This window comes from Lates calcarifer, unplaced genomic scaffold (assembly GCF_001640805.2).
Source record: "Lates calcarifer isolate ASB-BC8 unplaced genomic scaffold, TLL_Latcal_v3 _unitig_1988_quiver_606, whole genome shotgun sequence".
In the NCBI taxonomy this organism is placed as follows: Eukaryota; Metazoa; Chordata; class Actinopteri; family Centropomidae; genus Lates; species Lates calcarifer.
In genome coordinates, this window is record NW_026115900.1 from 78,372 (window position 1) to 96,627 (window position 18,256).

Consider the following 18,256-nt stretch of genomic DNA (forward strand, 5'->3'; position numbering starts at 1 on the left):
TGTGTGTGTGTTTTACCTGATATCAGTAATTGTTTCTGAGTTGTGAAGCTCTGCTGTAAACACACACACACACTCAGTAAATATTGACAGCATGGATTGTGCGTTAACTCGTTGACCTTTCAGACGAACAGAGGAGACTCTGATCTGTGAAGCTCCGCCCCCCTCCTCTCTGATTGATTACTGATCACAGATCAGATCATTCATGAAGCTGTAAATCTTCCTCCTCTCAGGTGTTACTGCAGCTTCATTGTCATGGTAACAGCTGAAGTGAACACCTGTGATGGTGGTGAACAGAGGTCTGACCCTCTGGACGTACCTGTTTGAACCTGAACGCTCCCCTGAATCCAAGATGGCTGCTCCTCATCAGCAGCAGTGAACTGTCTGCTAATGTTCCTGTTTATAGCAGCTCAGTCTCATTAGTTTCACATAAAGTCAGTCAGACCAGAGAACTGTTCAGGTTTTATCTGTGGACATGTTGCTACGCTGTTTGTAGAGCGCTGTTATCAACTGTTGCTAACAACAGCTAATCTGAGATACGTCTGAATCAGTTCACCTTAGCTTGGAGCATTAGCAAAGGAGAACAAAGACACTACAAGCTCCTACAGCAGAATAATAAATGACATGAAACTACTTCACCTCTGAGTGACTTTTATTGTGAAGATTCACAGAACAATTCAGTACAGCTACAAGGTCAAAGATGTGAAGATTAAAGTGTAATATCAAACATAAAGTAACTACTACACAAAGAGTCAATGAGATGTAAAGATGTAATCTGTTACTACAGAGACTAAATGAAGATGTTACTCAGAGTAAATAAAGAACTGGTTGTTTGACTTTGAGGAGCTCATGACATTTATCTCATCCTATTGGACATGCTAATGGATAAAATTAGCCTAATGCTAGCAGACATTAACACTGAGTTCAGTGTCTTCATTTTACCTCTGTTTGTTGTTCGTTAGCGTCTTCATTGTTTCCTGTCATCTGTCTCTGTGTGTGAACAACAACATGGCGGTGACTACCCAGAATGCACAGTGATTCTTGTTCTCTATAGAAATGATTGACTAAAGAAATATAGTCCGGAATAAAATAAAGTCCGGATTGACAAGACAAACGTCCACAGAGGAAACCTGGAGCTTCAGGAAGTTCATTCAACATGTTTAATGTTTAATCCCTGAGACAGAGACCACATCCACAGACTAAAACCACCAACATGGAGGAGGGCTGAGACCAGGGGGGTCACCTGAGTCCTCACAGTCCTGCAGGGTCTCAGGTGCACCGAAGTCCGATCCAGGACAGTCCTCAGGTAGAACAGCAGCAGGTCCTGGATCAGTTTGGTGATTGGAAGCTGTTTGACCACTGGACATATTAGAGTTAACAGGTTACTGTAATCAGATTACTGTAATCAGATTACAGTTTACAGGTGTCTGTTAAAGAGAAAAATGGTGGAAGAATGTTTCATTAAAGAGTCCAGAATCTTTTATCAGTTTCTCCCTCACAGTCTGTCACACACACACACACACACACACACACAACACACACACACACACACACACAACACACACACACACAACACACAACACACACACACAACACACAACACACACACACACACACACACACACACACACACACACACCACACACACACACACACACACACACACACACACATACACACACAACACACACACACACACACATACACACACACACACACACACACAGACACACACACACACACACACACATACATACACACACATACACAGACAGACACACACACACACACACATACATACACACACATACACAGACAGACACACACACACACATACACAGACAGACACACACACACACACACATACATACACACACATACACACACACACACACACACACACACACACACACATACACACACATACACACACACACACATACACACACACACACACACACACACACACACACACACACATACATACACACATATACACACACACACACACACATACATACACACATATACACACACACACACAGAGTAAAACACACACACAGACACACACACACACACACACACACATACATACACACACATACACAGACAGACACACACACACACACACATACACAGACAGACACACACACACACACATACACAGACAGACACACACACACACTCTCAGTGTTAGTGAGGGGTGAAATTGAGTTGTTTCAGACTGAGAGTAAAGAATAATAGAGAGAGAGGACGAGAGAGGCTGAGCTGCTACTGAGAAGAATGTTCTACCCTTTTATTTTCCTCTATTATCCTCCATCTCTCCATCTCTCTCTCTCCCCGCCCTGTGTTGTCATGTTGTGATGATGAAAGCTTAATGAGCTGCAGTCGACATGACGACGTAAAACACACCCATTAACACCCCCCCCCCCCCCCCCGCCCCTGTCAGCTGCCAGCCAGCTGCCATTTGTTAAAGTGTTTCCTAAAACACAATTATCCTCCTCCCCTCTCCTCCTCCTCTCTTTTATTGTCACCATAGAAACACAACAGTTTCCAACAGGCTGTATCACATGTGGTTACCATGGTGATAGATCCTAAGACAGAGACAGGTGGTCTGATGGTGAGACAGGTCTCAGCTAATGTTGTTTAATGTGACTCTGTTCAGTTTTAATCATTTAAATTAACGTTAGGCACTGTGTGAACATCATCACAGCTGTAACACATCTAATTATTCAGGTGATCAACAGGAAGTATTTAATTTATTGATGATTTCATTCAGGGCCTGAAAACACGGACTGTTGAAACCAGGTTCCAGAGTGAAAACGCCGCCCTCATTGTCACCATGGAAACTGACAGTACGCAGTTGTTGTGCTTTACCTTGCACACGACCATTATGTTTTCAGCCATGAGCGAATAGAACAACAGCAATGATGGCAGACTGTTGAGCTGTGTTTGTGCTGCAGACTCATCATGTCACATCGCCACCTACTGGCCTGATGTGGTACTGCAGATCACGTTGTTTTCACAACGTTACCAAAGCAGAACTTTTTAACACAAAGAAAAACTTTTCAGATTGTCGTGTGAACGTGTCGTTTGTGGATGGAGTTTCCTCTACACCTGAAACCTGCTGCTTTGTTTAATCTTTGGTTTAATCTCCAGGTGATATTTGGTTATTTATGTTTTAGTTATTTATATGTGAGTGGTTGTAATTCTCTGTTCAGGATCAGTTCTTCTCTCTGTCACCATTTGTGAATATTAAAGACCAAACAGTGACAGAAATGAAATGAAAGTGAATAAATGAAGAAGATTTCAGTCTCATTAACGAGCTTGATGCTTCGTTAAGCTTCCAGCTCCTCATTAACCAATCAGCCGCAGAGCAGAGAGCATCAAGCCGAAACTTCCTGTGAAACAAAAACATCCTAACGAGTTATTCAGCCCTGAAGACGGATTGTCCATCAGAGCAGAAAGAAATCAGCCACTAAGGAGAAATAATCAAACTGAGACATGATGAAAACCTGTTTCTACTGTTTCTACTATTTCATTTACTCCGAACTTTAACTTCTCAGGTTTGAGTTCAGCTCTAGAAAAAATAATCATGATAATAAAAACTAGAAACGTGAAAATGTACAAGTCACAGTCTGAAACAAGGTAGATTATCAATAGATTACAGATAGATTAACAATGGATTAACAATTAACAGTAGATTAACACTAGATTGCCAGTAAATAATGAGTAGATTGCCAGTAGATTGCCAACAGATTACTGACAGATTGGCAGTAGATTACCATAGTTTAGTTTATCAGTAGATTCCTGATAGATTACCAATAGATTATGAGTAGATTCCCTGCAGATGCGACTTTGTGTTAGTCAGAAGTTCAATCAGATGTTACATCATCCAGGTGAAGCTCATCACTGACAGGTGAACCAAGTGTAGACACCACAGAGACACGACAGGTGAGTCTATAGATCTTCGTCCAATCACAGTTTAATTACAACATTACAGTGGGCGGGGCTTTGGTTTGTGATGTCACAGAGTAGAAATAGAGAGAGATGCAGAATCCCCATGGAAACACCTTGTCACCATGGTTACCCCGCATCGAGCACCACAAAAAACAAAGAGCTGAGTGAGAGCCCAGAGTGTGTGTGTCTATGTGTGTGTCTGTAGCCAATCAGCATTGTTTAGTCTCAGAGGAGGAAGTGACATCATTGCTGTCTTATCACCAGAAAACAGAGACAGAGGAAGAGAGAGAATGTCTTCATCAGTTTGGCAGATTCACCCCAACCCCCAACACACACACACACACACAGACACACACACACACAGACACACACACACACACACAGACACACAAACAAGCAAACAAACAACAGACAACTAAAGCTCTCTCTCACTGAGTCTCTGCCATCAAAATGTAAATAAAATAAGTGAACTGGACGTGTGTGTTACTCTGTGTGTGTGTGTGTTTTACTGTGTGTGTGTGTGTGTGTTTTACTGTGTGTGTGTGTGTGTGTTACTGTGTGTGTGTGTGTGTGTGTTTTACTGTGTGTGTGTGTGTGTGTTACTGTGTGTGTGTGTGTGTGTGTTTTACTGTGTGTGTGTGTGTGTGTTACTGTGTGTGTGTGTGTGTGTTTTACTGTGTGTGTGTGTGTGTGTGTGTGTTACTGTGTGTGTGTGTGTGTGTGTGTGTTACTGTGTGTGTGTGTGTGTGTTTTACTGTGTGTGTGTGTGTGTGTGTTACTTTGTGTTTGTGTGTGTGTTTTACTGTGTGTGTGTGTGTGTGTGTGTGTGTGTGTGTGTGTGTGTGTTACTGTGTGTGTGTGTGTTTGTGTGTGTTTTACTGTGTGTGTGTGTGTGTTACTGTGTGTGTGTTACTGTGTGTGTGTGTGATTGGCCAGACAGTCTCTGTCTTTCTGCTCCAGTGGAGTTGATGGACACTTTAGGACATGAAACACTTTATGTACAGACAGTCAGAGGTCAAAGGTCAGAGAGAAAACAGCAAGACGTGGTCTGTTCCTCTCCTCCTCCTCCTCAGTATCACACAGGTTCAGGTACAGTTCACCTGTACTCAGAGGGATGTGAGCGCTTCAGTTATGATGTAACCTAAACACATGTTGTGTGAGGTCACAGTGACCTTTGACCTCTGACCACCAAGTGTATTATTCATGTGTGTGTGTATAAATACAGTGTGCTAATAAAGGTGTTTTAGGAGCTGAGGATTTGTTGTCTGTCAAGCTGCAGCTTCGTCTCTTATTCAAATCAGACGTTTGTGTTTGTATTTTAATTTAATTTTCATAAAATCCCTGAAGTCCTGACGTTTAATCCTCAGAGAGCAGATTCCTCTCCGAGTGAAGTCATTGTGTTCATGAGGATTTTTACTTCTGCTGCAGCGACAACACACACACACACACACATAAACACACACACACACACACACACACACACACACACACACACACACATAAACACACACACACACACACACATAAACACACACAGACACAGACACACACACACACACACTGAGGATTCAACAGGAAACGTCATGTGAAGGAGCTGATCCAGACTTCTCCACCTGGAGACAGGGATCAGAGGACAGAGCTGAAGTCCCCCCCTCCAGGAGGATTAACAACATGAAAAGGTGAGGTGAAAGGAGAAGAAGAGACTTTGTGTTCCTGTGTCTGTGAGTGTTTCAGTGTGACAGAGGATTAGAAATGGAAACCACCCTAGATTGGGCAGGACTTCCTGTTTGATCTGGACTTCTTTGTTGTTGTTGTTTGTGTGAGAAGAAGATAAGAACACAACATTTGAAATGATAGAAACTAAACACCAACATCACATGTTTTTATTTGATGTCATCACACTGTCAATAATTGGACCAATGACTCCCCCCTGTGGGCAGAATAGGAACTACATCAGTTTGAAATCACAGTCACTGTAGTTCAACTTCCTGACACATAACTGACCTGGGGGGGTCAGGGGTAGTTAGGGGGGGTTGGGGTGGGTAAGGGAGGTGTTAGGAGCTAAAAATAAAATAAAATAAAATATAATAATAATAATAATAATAATAATGATGATGATGATGATGATGATGAAGAGGAGGAGGAGGAGGAGGAACCAGCTTCACTTCCTGTGGCTCTGCTCCATGAGGAGAGTCTTTGCTTCGTTCTGCCACTGAAGAACCCCATCCAGAGGACAACATCCATCCTGTGGGGGTGGGGGGCAGTTACCTGGTTGGTCAGGTGTGTGTGTGTTACCTGGTTGGTTAGGTGTGTGTGTGTTACCTGGTTGGTCAGGTGTGTGTCAGCTCCGTGTAGTAACAGCAGCTGGATGATTTTGAATCTGTTGAGTCGGACGGCATCATGAAGAGGAGTGTCTCCTTCCTGAAACAAATGCAACATGATTTATTATAACAAACTGTGAGGACCAGTCCTTCAGAAGTCAGTCTGACAGTCCTGGACCTGGTTGTAGGGTCATAGTCTGATTCATGGGTCGAGGGTTAGAGTATGTGTTATGTCCTCACAGAGACAGAAGAACTCACCCTGTCCTGAGTGTTGAGTTCAGCTCCACAGTGAATCAGATGTTCAACACAGTTGTAGTGTCCGGTCCTCACAGAGACATGAAGAGGAGTACTGTCCAGCTAAAACACACAGACAAACACACACACACACACACAGGTTTTCATACTAAATGTTTTCACAGTTTTTATCTGAAAGTTTGTTGACAGTTGTTTATTTTCTTGCTGCTGTTAATATTACACTGATACTCAGATTACTCACAATAACTGTAACATGAGTAGTAAACAGTCTTATCGTGAGTAGTACTGTGTGTAGTGGTTGTAGTACTGTGTGTAGTGGTTGTAGTACTGTGTGTAGGGGTTGTAGTACCTTGTCTGTTGCAGTGATGTCGGCTCCTTGGTTCAGCAGTAGTTTGAGAACAGACAGATTTCCTCCTCGACAGGCAGAGTGGACACATGTGGACCACAGCTGGACAGAACCAGGACTAACTCAGGATTAAATACTGACTCTGGATTAAACACTGACATAATAATCTCATATTACCTTGTCTCTGCTGTGGATGTTTGCTCCGGCCTCCAACAGTTTGACAATGACGTCTGTGTGACCCTGAGAGCTCGCTCTGTGGAGACCTGTACGCTCAAACTACACACAACAAATACACACCATGAGTACACACAATGAGTACGCACAGTAACACATAGTGTGAGGAGTCCGTCTAAGTCAATAAAGTCCGTCTAAGTGTGTGTGACTCACAGTGTCACAGGCGTTGACATCTCCACCTGTCGACAGGTACCTGTCAATCACCAGCTGCTGGTTCTGATCACAGGCCTTAAAGAAATCCTCCTCATCCACATAATAAGGCTGACACACACACACACACACACATACACACAGACTGATTGAAACTGATAACATCATCAATAACTGCCAAATGTTTTATGTTTGTTTTCCAGGTATGTGAGGGTCTTACCACGGTCTGGACAGCAGGGGGCACAGTAGCAGGTCTCCTCACAGCAGCTCTCTGCTGTCTCTTGGTCTTCCTCAGCAGCAGGAGATTTTGGAGGTCGGTCGGAGTCTCAAGGAGGAGACGACCAGATTTATCTGTCTGAACCAGGACAGACAGGAAAAAGAGGACACCTCAGACAGAACAGCTGAGTCCACCTAAGTACACCTAAGTACACCTAAGTACACCTGAGTTTTATTTGGATGCTAAAACAGTATTAACTCAGGATTAAAACAGCTTTAACTCAGGATTGAAACAGCACTAACTAAGGATTATAAAATTATTAACTCAGGATAAAAAGAGTATTAATTTAAGAATAAAACATTAATAACTCAGGATTAAAACAGACTTGTATTTGGATGTTTTCAGACTCATGGGAATCAGCAGCTCGTCTGATCAATAAATAATCAATATCTCCTGTATTTAAATCAAACATCAACACAGTGAAAAGTTTCTGTGTGTTATTTATGTGTGTAGAGTTTTGAACTGAAGGTTATGTTTATGTGAAGTATCTGCTCCACCCCCCACCCCCTGGACCTGGACCTGGACCTGGACCTAGACCCGGTCTGACTGCAGGTGGACTGGTTTCTGTGTTGCTGGACTCGGACCTTGAGGCTGATCGGAGGCACAGAGTCTGTGTTTCTGGTCTGAGTGTCCTGTTTCTCCTTGGAGACAGACGACTCGTAGCCTCCGTCCTCCACCTGCTGAACACAGACGAGTCGGAGACAAGTCAGAAACTTTAACCTCGATCTTCACATGATGTTTCTGACTCTTTAATCTCTGTTCTGTTCAGACTGAGTCCTCATGAAGTTACACCTCCTCCACCTCCTGACTCTGCCCATGAATCTTTATTTAACATCTCACTGAGGAAACCAGAACAGAAATAACAATATAGAGTTCAACTACACAAGCTGACCTCTGACCTCTGACCCTGTCTCCTCTCTCTAATAAAACTTTATTAGTGACTTAAAGAGGAACAGCAGCCTCAGTTTACAGCTGTGTGTGTGTGACCTTCTCTGGTGTCATTTTATTGGCCAATCACTTCCCAAAGTGGAGGGTTCAGGGGTCAGATGTCAGAGGTCAGCGGGGGTCAGGTGATGAAACAAACACACAAACACTGATTCAGATGTTTGGATATTATGAACTTGTCACTCGTTCAGACTCTGATCCTGTTCTCACTCATTTTAATAAAATAAATAACAGTTTTTTACTGATTCAGACTTTAAAGACATCTTCAGCTGAAACACACCTCAGGTTTGACTCAGTCACTAAACTAAAACTGAGTCTAATCCAGCTTCTCATTTAATAATAATATAATATATAATAAGTTTATTTATGGTTTAGAGTGTCAGATGTTGAACAGATTAAAGGCACGGTAGTTAAACTGAGTTTAAAGTTTAAACTGTAGTTAAAAGAATGAATGAATGAATGAATGAATGAATTATATGATATATATGATTATATTATGACTAATTTTATCATAGTTCAGACCTGAAAAAGAAACAGACTGAAACCCTGAACATATCATCAGATCATCAACACCAGAGAGAAAACAGAATTAAATTCAAATTGTCAGTTCCTTTACATTTTATTCAATAATCATTAAAATCCTTATTTATTTTAGATTGTAAAATGTTTTTAAAACTGAACAGAGACCGACACAGTTTCACCTCATCATCAATATTACTGTTACTGTGTGTAATATTACTGATATGATTGTACATTGTATTCACTCATCATGTACAGTTTTACTTTACATCTCATTCACTGTCAATGTTATTTTCAATGTCACACCTTATTTTTTCACCTATATTTATCAGTCTCCTCTTCTGTTTTCAGAGCTCTGTCTGACACAAGAATTTGTGGATTAATAAACTTCTGTCTCATCTCTTCGACGATTCTAGGATCTGAAATACACCTTCACTTCTGATCTTTGCATGCTTCAAACATTTGCAATCCTCTGAAATCATCATTATATTTTTTCAATTTAAAAAAACATTTGAATACAAATAGGAAGGTTATTGTTTCCATAAACAACATCTACAGAATTTAAGCAGCTGGAATGAATAAAAAATTCAAGATAACCAGCTTTATGTTTTATTCTAATCACTGAACTGAAGTTTAATTACAGATATGAGATTATAAGTGAATAGTGTATCAAATAAAGATATTTCTTCCTGCATGTGATTTCCAACCAAGATTATGGTCCAATAAGGTTTAGAGTTAAACTCTTTAATTTAAACACAGTTAAACTTTATATCTCAGTTAAATTTAACTTCATTAACTACATTTATTTTGATTGAACTGATATTCTCTGAGAAAAGTTCAATAAATGAAATGAGATTTTCCTGCTTCATGTGTCTCAGAGCTGCAGAAAGAAAAACAGGAGAAATGAGGAGATAAAGACGCTGAACTCTTCTTCTGTTTTATATGAATGAATAGGCGTCAGCTGACTGACAGGCTGTTACCATTACCCGCAACAGGTGGAGTGGAGCCGATCGTTAACCTACTTCTGATGTCACTTTATTATCTACCAACCACACGTCAGAGGTCACAGGTCTCTCTCTCTCACACACACACACACACACACACACACACACACAGACAGACTCCACAATACCCAGAGTTTACATTACATGATTTTCAATCAGCAGCTGATCGAACAGATCGATCTGATTGATCAGAGTTAATAAACATGTTTCATTAGAACCAGAGGACTCAGACTGAAGATCCGACTGTTTCTCAGTGAATTAAATAAAAAAGAAAAGAAACTCAGTGTCTTACCATCGTCATCTCCTCTTCCTCTCTCTCCTCCTCCTCCCAGCTGATCAACTCCAATCTGATCAATAAAAACAAAACCAGAAGAAGACCTCAGTCAGTTTGTGACTGCAGACTTAGATGTCCACCTTCACCAACAACAACTAGATTCAACACAATCTGCTCCTCAGTTCTCCATGAGGGGACATTTATTTTGAAAAGCAGTCCACACTGGGTCCAGGCTCAGGTCTCTGTGTGACCGCCACCTCTCTGATCTGGATCTAGAAGCAGACATGTTGTCTTTGATGGACTCTGGTGGTCTCTGGAGAGCTCTGATGGTCTCTGATGGACTCTGATGGTCTCTGGTGGTCTCTGGTGACTCTGATGGTCTTTGATGGTCTCTGATGGACTCTGATGGTCTTTGATGGTCTCTGGTGGTTTGATTTCAGACTGAATCTGAAACCTGTCTCCACTGTAAAAAATAATCAATTCAGACGCGTCTGAATCCTCAGCGTCAGGAGAGACACAACCTGCAGGTGTTAGGGTTAGGGTTTATAATAAAGTGACAGATAATAAAGATCAATAGATATAGATCAGTGATTGGTTTTTCTCTTCCAGTCTTCTTCTAACAGAGAGTTTCTGACTGATCAGATCCTCACCTGAACTCACCTCAGACGCTTTGATCCACAAACTGTTGAAAAGAAATGATCAGTTCAGTCAGACATGAACTCTCTCCTCTGACGTCACTGTTCATCACAGTAACTGAATAAATCACCATCACAATAAACACAAACAAACTATCATGTTGTTCACATTTCACCCTCTTAAATATCATTTCTACAGTGTTAATGCTGCTGTAATTAACAGCTCTTCTTCTGTCACATGAACGCCTCACAGCTGGATCAGGAAATCCTGACGACTGAACAAGAGATATCCTGGATCCGTACAACCTGGTTCACAGAGCAGGACTCAGATCGACATGTTTACAAAGAAAAATGATCAATGCAACGATCAATAATCAATAAAGAACATTCTCCATGAGGAGCAGCTCACCTCTGCAGCTCCATGTTCACAGCAGCTACGATCAGTTTCCCCTCCGTCAATCCTCCTAATATAGACACATACACACATACACACGCATACACTATCTCTCGTTCTCTCTAGCTCTCACACTCACACACGTTTTTTTTTTTGTGTGTGTGTTGACCTTTGACCCCACTGGCTGAACTTACAGGAGACAGCTGCTGACCCCGTCTGACCTCCAGTAACCAGAGAAAAAGTGCTTCAGTTTTATTAGTGAAGGTATTAATACACAAAGAGGAGTACTTGTAGTATCAGTACAAAGTACAGTCAGCGACTAAATCTTGAAGCATTAGTACAAAAACACAGAGGAGAGGAAGTTTTTAAAGAAATAAAGATGGAGGATGAAGATGTCCGTCCTCCTTCAGCTCCTCTGTCTCTGTTGCAGCTCCACCTGGTGGTGAACCACAGTAACTACACTGTAAAAACAACAACAAAGAAATAAAACAGGAAATATTAAAATAATTAAAAATAATCAGAACAAGAACATTTCACTGTCCCGATTTTAAAACAGATCATTTGGATAATTTTAGCAGATATTTTCTGTTTTATTTTGAGGTTTTTCAGCAGCTCCAGTTAAAAACATTAATTTACTCTGAACCAGTGCTAAAAACCTCTGAGACAAATTAGAAGATTTTATGAAGAGAAATAAGAACAAAACCAGGTGAGAAGCTCGGACATAAAAACATCTGATCAGATAAAAACAAACATTTTCTTCATCTACTTCATCATACTTAGTGTTCACTTTTTACAGTGTAACTTCATGTTTACACCTGGACATACCTGGACACACCTGTCCTCTCACCTCACCTGTGTTTGTCTCACTGTCAGGTTCACCTGTCACCTGTCACCTGCAGTGCACTGTGGGAGAACAGTCTCCTTCACTCTGACCCGAGCGCTTTGAATAAACTTTGTTTAAACACAAACTGTGAACACAGAGACTGGGACACGACAACTGTGTGTGTTAGTGTGTGTAGCTCAGAGTTGTGTAACAGTTGTGTATCTGTTTATGTAACACTGATCCTCAGTCTCTGCTGACAAACATTTCTGGACTGAACCACGTCAACGTTTTGAAAAAATGAGCTGACGTCAACGTTTCCTCGAATACGAATGTTTGATGATGAGTTCAAGAGCCAGTCGGTTCAGTCAGACCTCTGAATCCAGATGTTCAGTAAACAAAAATGTGAGGTTAAACTCAGAGACTGAGCAGTTTCAGTCTGAACCAGGTTTCATGTTTCTGATATACCTGTGGTAATGCTAATGCTAATGAATGATGTTCAAATAGAGATGACACTAAAACAGAGTCAGAATGAAGCAGGGAGATTAGTGCTGCGTCAGTTTGTGAATTTAAATCTGCTGAACAGGTTTAATCCTCATGTATGGAGAGTTCACTGACTCCTGTTATATAACTCTATAATCTGAGACAGGAAAGAGGAAGACATGTTTACAACATCTGTTTATGTGTATACCCATAAATGTGTTTCTATTCATGGATATAAATGTAAACTGTTAAAACTGATGTTAAATTATCTGAAATATTCTGATCAGCTGATCAAATTAAACTAGGTCACGTTTAATATTTAAACTAATAAAGTTTTTCAGTTGAAAACAAACAAGCTTTGAACACTACAAACATTAGACTTTTATTCTGAAAGGACACACATAAAAAGGAACAGTCACTCACTTACATCACTTCCTGCTTCAGCAGCACATCATGACCTCATCGTTACATTGCACTTTACGTTACAGTCGCTAATGCTAACAGCTGGTTAGCTTGTGAGCTAGCCAGGTTAAATGCCATTTAGCTTCCAGTTGTGCTGTGTTCAGGTCATATCAGAGTAAAGAGTTTATCGGCCCTGCCCATCAGAGGGTTAGCGCCGAGACCCAAGTTTAAAGTACTTAAAGTGATAAAAGTTTACAGGACAGATCAGGGACCCTGATTGTCCCTTACCTGAAGGTGGTAGTGGACAATCTGACGGGACATGAACACAGCACGACACCGTCCACCAAACATCTCTGACCGATCCATGAAAAAAAAAAACTCAAGACTTTTAGACAAGTCGGAGCCGCAGGTCGACAACACAAACACACACTAACACTTTACACTTCCCTTCAACACACACACACACACACACACACACACACACACACACACACACACACACACACACACACAACAGGGTAAGAGCACTGGAAGTAGATTTTAGATCAGTAAAGGCTTTAAACTGGTACAGCTACAGGAGCTAACAGGAAGTGCAGGTTGAACTTTCCCTGTCTCAATCTATCAGAGGTTACCATGACAACTTGACTACAGTCAGAGACTAAACTGCATAGCAACACCCTGAAGAACTCAGGGATAACTACCCTCTTTATCGTTAGCATTGTTAGCATCTCTTAGAAGAATCTAAGGGTGTTAACCACACGCTAAAAATATGACAAATAAAATCTGTCCACAGTCTCAGTCCTGATCCTGAGGACCCTGAGTCCAGAGTCCAGGACTTTGAGTTCAAACCTGACGAGTTCAACTCTTAAGGCTGGGAGGACACGGCACAGAGTCAGAGCACCCACAAAATTAAGACAAGTCACAGTCAAAACCCTCTAAGGGACAGAGACAAGTCAGAGTCAAAACCCCTCAGAAAGACAAGTCCGAGTCAGAGAGACAGAGATGACTCTGTGATAATAGAAACTGGACAAGAGGTTTTCAGCCATGATTTCCTGCAGAGAAAGTTTTAGCCTGAACAACAACATGATGATAAATAATCTAAACAGATGTGAGCCGTTATTATTTTCTGCATAGTTACCCAGACGGAGGTCGGAGGAGGTGAAACGACCGGTCGTGGTTTGGTTGCAGTACGATTAAAACCTAAATCTTACCTTCTGAATTTACCTGACTCGCTCACACCAACATGACGGTGATATTTAACACCACAATTAACACAAGGTTTAAAAATGAGTTCAGACAGAGGACGAGGTGAATTTTAGAATCATCATGATGAGATCCAGCAGCTACTTCAGAAAATTCACATTGATCTCTGTCTGAACAGATCCTGAGACAGGAGCTGGCTCAGTTCACTCTGAATCCAAAACATTTCACAACAGTTTCTCCTTCAGGTGAAACTGACCAGACCAAAGCAATGCTAAAGACCCAGACTGGGCCAGGGTGGGTTTTTGGATTTGGGTCTGGATTTGAAGGGTGAACTGAGTCTGAAGGCATTGGAGTTTAGAATTAGGGTTAGCCAGACTCCCAGAGAACCCAGAGTCAGCAGAGATTGTTGAACTGGTTTCAGACATCTTGGATTTGATGAGCACAGTGCTTCTGGCTGGTGTTTCAGGGCTTGAAGCCATGCTGCTGGTTGACAGAGAAGAGATGGAGGTCTTACTTGCATATCTTAAAAAGTGACACACTTCAACACACAGCTGGTCCGGGACCAGTTGTGGCTGTGTTCCAGCACCAGAGGACCAGATGTAAACTGGGTCTGATGCTGGACCAGAGTTTACAGGGCTTCCCTCATGGACCAGGTTTTAAGGTGGATATTTTAAAAGATCTGAGCTGAGGATCAGCTCTGGTTTACAGTTCTCAGACTGGATCTGGTCCAGTCTGCATCTGGAACCACTTGGGCTGATCCTGGTCTGGAGAGAGGATGAAACCCAGGCGAGTCAAACAGTTAGACTACTTGATGGTGAACTTCCTCTCTCCATCCAGAGAAAAATACTTTTATAAAGTATATGTACTAATAATCTTTCATAAAGAAAATAATTCATCTCAGGAACTAAAGTGACTCGAGTGAAGGCAGTCCATAGTGTGTTCTACAGCCATATCTGGATCCAGAGGATGAGATGCGGCTGTTCAGTGCTGATGTGAAGGTGCAACATTAAAACATGTCCTGCGCTGGTGTCACCAGTAGGGGGCACTGGTTTCTACTCGACCCCAGCTCTGCCACTCGGGGAAGATCCCTGCTGACGTCCTGGGACTTCCAAACGGATCAAAGTCCATCTCCTCCCTCTTCTCTCTAACATGGCCTCTTTGGATGTCTGGTCCCACCGGACTCTCAGGGCCCCGAATCGGGCTGCTGTTTGGACCCACTGCCACCAGCTGGTAGTTGTTCCCGCGGTTGTTGTCCCAGAAGGTCTGGTCCTCAGTCTGGTACTGAATGCAGAACTCCACTCGGTCGGAAGGCTTGAGGAGCTCTGGCACCATGATCAAGAAGGAGAAGGTGTCGGTGTCAGGGCAACCGTAGACATTGTTCAGGTACCGACAGTGAACATCCTGGAAGGAGCGCCACGAGTCAAAGGTGATCCGAAGCGAGACAGACTTCTTGAAACAGATGTTTCGGACCTGAACAGTACCTGAGAGCAGCCGGTCCTGGACAGAACAGGTCTCCAGACAAACCTGCTGGGCTTTTAGTCGGTTCCTCAGGTCCAGATAGTCTGCAGCTGGCTGAGTAAAGTCCAGGACCAGACCTGAACAACCTGAAGGATCTGAACCAGGAACAGAAAGAACAGGGCAGAGTGAAGATTAAAACCAGTTTACTATAACTTCCTATTGGAATAAAGATTTCATTGAGGAAAAACACACTTTCTTTAGCAGCCTATTTTCTAATGAATCAATAATTGATCGTTAATTTCCCCAATAATCAATCAGTTAATTATCAACCACTCATCTCAGGTCTAATAAAGTTTTCTTGCTGTTAATAAACTTTATAACTATTGTCTGTTCTTCGGCTGTCACCTGTGTTTCCTCCCAGGTGCAGCATGGCTGTAGCACCCTCTATCTCTGTCAGGTGGAACTGCAGCTCAGTCAGAGCGTCGTCCTCGCTCTCATCAAATACGTGGACAGCGGTGAGCGCCAAACCCCGAGAGTCAGCGAACACCACGCTCTTCTTCTTCCTCCTCAGCCTTGCTGGGCCGCTACCGACCTCTGCAGTTTCCACCATCGATGATGATGATGGAGACATCATGGCCATGGTGACATTGCTGCTCAGACACGGTCGCAGCGGCTTGCAGTGCTGCAGCAGAGCAGCCGCTGCTGAACAGCGGTCATCATAGTTACCGAGGAAGGAACGCAGAGGGGGAGAGTTGGCCAGGCAGATCCTCATGGCCATGTCAACGGGCATGATGGGAGATGGACCCCCAAGCCGAGGGTTCAGGACTTGGAGGACCCTGAGGAGGAGGGACAGATGTTTATTTATTAGACCTGGAGAAGAACTGGTCTGAAACCTGGTCCTGAGTCAGAGAGACCGTCAGTCTCATGTTTCCTTTACCTGGTTGCCATGGTATCCGAGAACATTTTACATTTTTAAAATTAAAATAGAAAATTTCATATCATGTTGGACCATTGATATTATCATTATTATTAAATCTGAAAGATTAAAGTTGAGGAGGAAACAGTTAGACTACCAAACTACCAAATCACCATCAGATGAGAGGACTCACTCAGTCATTCAGTTAATGAATTCACATTAGTTCAGCTCAGGTGGAGCTCGGAGGCCTGAACATTAATTATCAGCCTCTCGTTACCTCAGGTATAGCCGGTTAAAACAACGTGATTCACTCATCACTAGTGATGGAACAATATACAATTTTATCACGATAAGAAACTCTCACAATAAGTTGATCATATTGAAATTCCATCATCAGGATAATTGTAAATATTCTCATGAGTGACTTAAAAACATACAACATACAGTCCTGTATTTATTTACTTTGAATCGCCACGAGGGGGAGCCCTGCGTCATCTGAGCTCCTGTCTCCAGGAACTCTGGGTAAAATTAACTTAACGTTACTGTCAGTTACTGAACGTAGCAAGTGTTGGTTCAGTTAACGCAGACATTTATCAAAATGTTCATTATGTTATAATGCTGTTTTGGTCACCAGTGAATTCAGCTAACGTTAGCTAGGTAACGTTAGCAATGTAGCTACACAGGTCTCCAGAGAATTGACTGTAATTTAATAAAGGTTGTCCTTTAATTTGGCCACAGCCCCATAAGGAACAGCTCAAATCATTATGAGAGTTTAAAGCAGATTTTCATGATTATCACAATAATAGTATATAATCACAATTATTTGGCCAGGATAACCCTGACATTAAATTTTCATTAAATCATTTAAAAACAACTAATTTAACTGAAAGCAAAGAGACCAAACACGTTTCTGTTTCTGTGCTAATTAAATCACAAATAAAACATGTTATAACTAAATAAAGACTTTAATTTAAACCTTTACTGTTTTAGATGAAGCTGAAATGAAGGAATCTCTGTTTTCACCTGCTCAGACAAAAACAACAACAACAGTAACAACACAAAGACTAATTTCCTGTTATTTTATTCTCTCTGATATGATGTGAAACTGGTCTGTGGTCAAACAGGTGATGTAAGAGTAGAAACTGCAGAAACAGAACATTACAAACACTGGAAACAGTAGAGAGCCAGTAGAAACACAGTAGACTCAGTAGAGACAGAGTAGAGACTCCAGCCTGTGGCTCCGGACATGGAGCTGTGGCTGTGGCGCAGTTTAATATCCGTCCTCTCCTACCTGGTTCATTAAAAAGTTTCTGTCTCAGTAGGATCCAGTAGAATCCGCCTCAGCCCGTCACGAACCGCGGCCCCCGGCGGAAAGTCCTTCTGTTTGTTTTAATTTTAAATTCTTTTATTTTCTGTTTCAGCCATTTTACGAAGGAAAACCGCTGCCTGGCCGCGCGCTCCGACACGCCCCCGAGACAGACAGAGGGAGGAGGGGAGGGGAAGAGGATGGAACCAATCAGCGCTCAGCACCGTCAGCCTCTCACTGTCAGCCAATCAGCGAGAAGCCAAAAAAAAAAACAAAGAGACTGATAGATAGGTTTTTTATCCCTGAGCTCAGACTGACAGGCAGAAAGTAATTATTTATTTTAATGAGGACATGTTT

The 18,256-nt window shown here is 42.1% G+C and overlaps 2 protein-coding genes across 2 annotated transcripts; both read right to left on the bottom strand.

Moving 5' to 3' along the window:
* Positions 1 to 6,081: 6,081 nt before the first annotated feature.
* LOC108891539 (ankyrin repeat domain-containing protein 1) lies at positions 6,082 to 7,891 on the bottom strand. The gene is given in 7 exon segments (XM_051067760.1): positions 6,082 to 6,202; positions 6,280 to 6,378; positions 6,537 to 6,635; positions 6,883 to 7,155; positions 7,267 to 7,374; positions 7,484 to 7,650; positions 7,888 to 7,891. Coding segments are annotated over 7 exon segments (834 nt in total). The 3' UTR covers positions 6,082 to 6,118.
* A 5,080-nt stretch (positions 7,892 to 12,971) lies between these two features.
* On the bottom strand, positions 12,972 to 18,094 carry LOC108891546 (protein phosphatase 1 regulatory subunit 3C). The gene is made up of 3 exons (XM_018688712.2): positions 17,885 to 18,094; positions 16,083 to 16,513; positions 12,972 to 15,832 (listed from the first exon to the last, which is right to left on the bottom strand). The coding sequence occupies exons 2-3, from the start codon at positions 16,465 to 16,467 to the stop codon at positions 15,249 to 15,251; spliced, it is 969 nt and encodes a 322-aa protein (XP_018544228.1). The 5' UTR covers positions 16,468 to 16,513; positions 17,885 to 18,094; the 3' UTR covers positions 12,972 to 15,248.
* Between the last annotated feature and the right edge of the window lie 162 nt (positions 18,095 to 18,256).

Bases quoted from the DNA above. Each gene is read 5' to 3' on its own strand.
- LOC108891546 (XM_018688712.2), bottom strand. From the start codon at position 16,467: ATGCCCGTTGACATGGCCATGAGGATCTGCCTGGCCAACTCTCCCCCT. The intron at 15,833-16,082 runs GTGACAGCCGAA...TTCCTGGTTCAG, and splicing joins GCACCTGGGAGGAAACACAG to ATCCTTCAGGTTGTTCAGGT.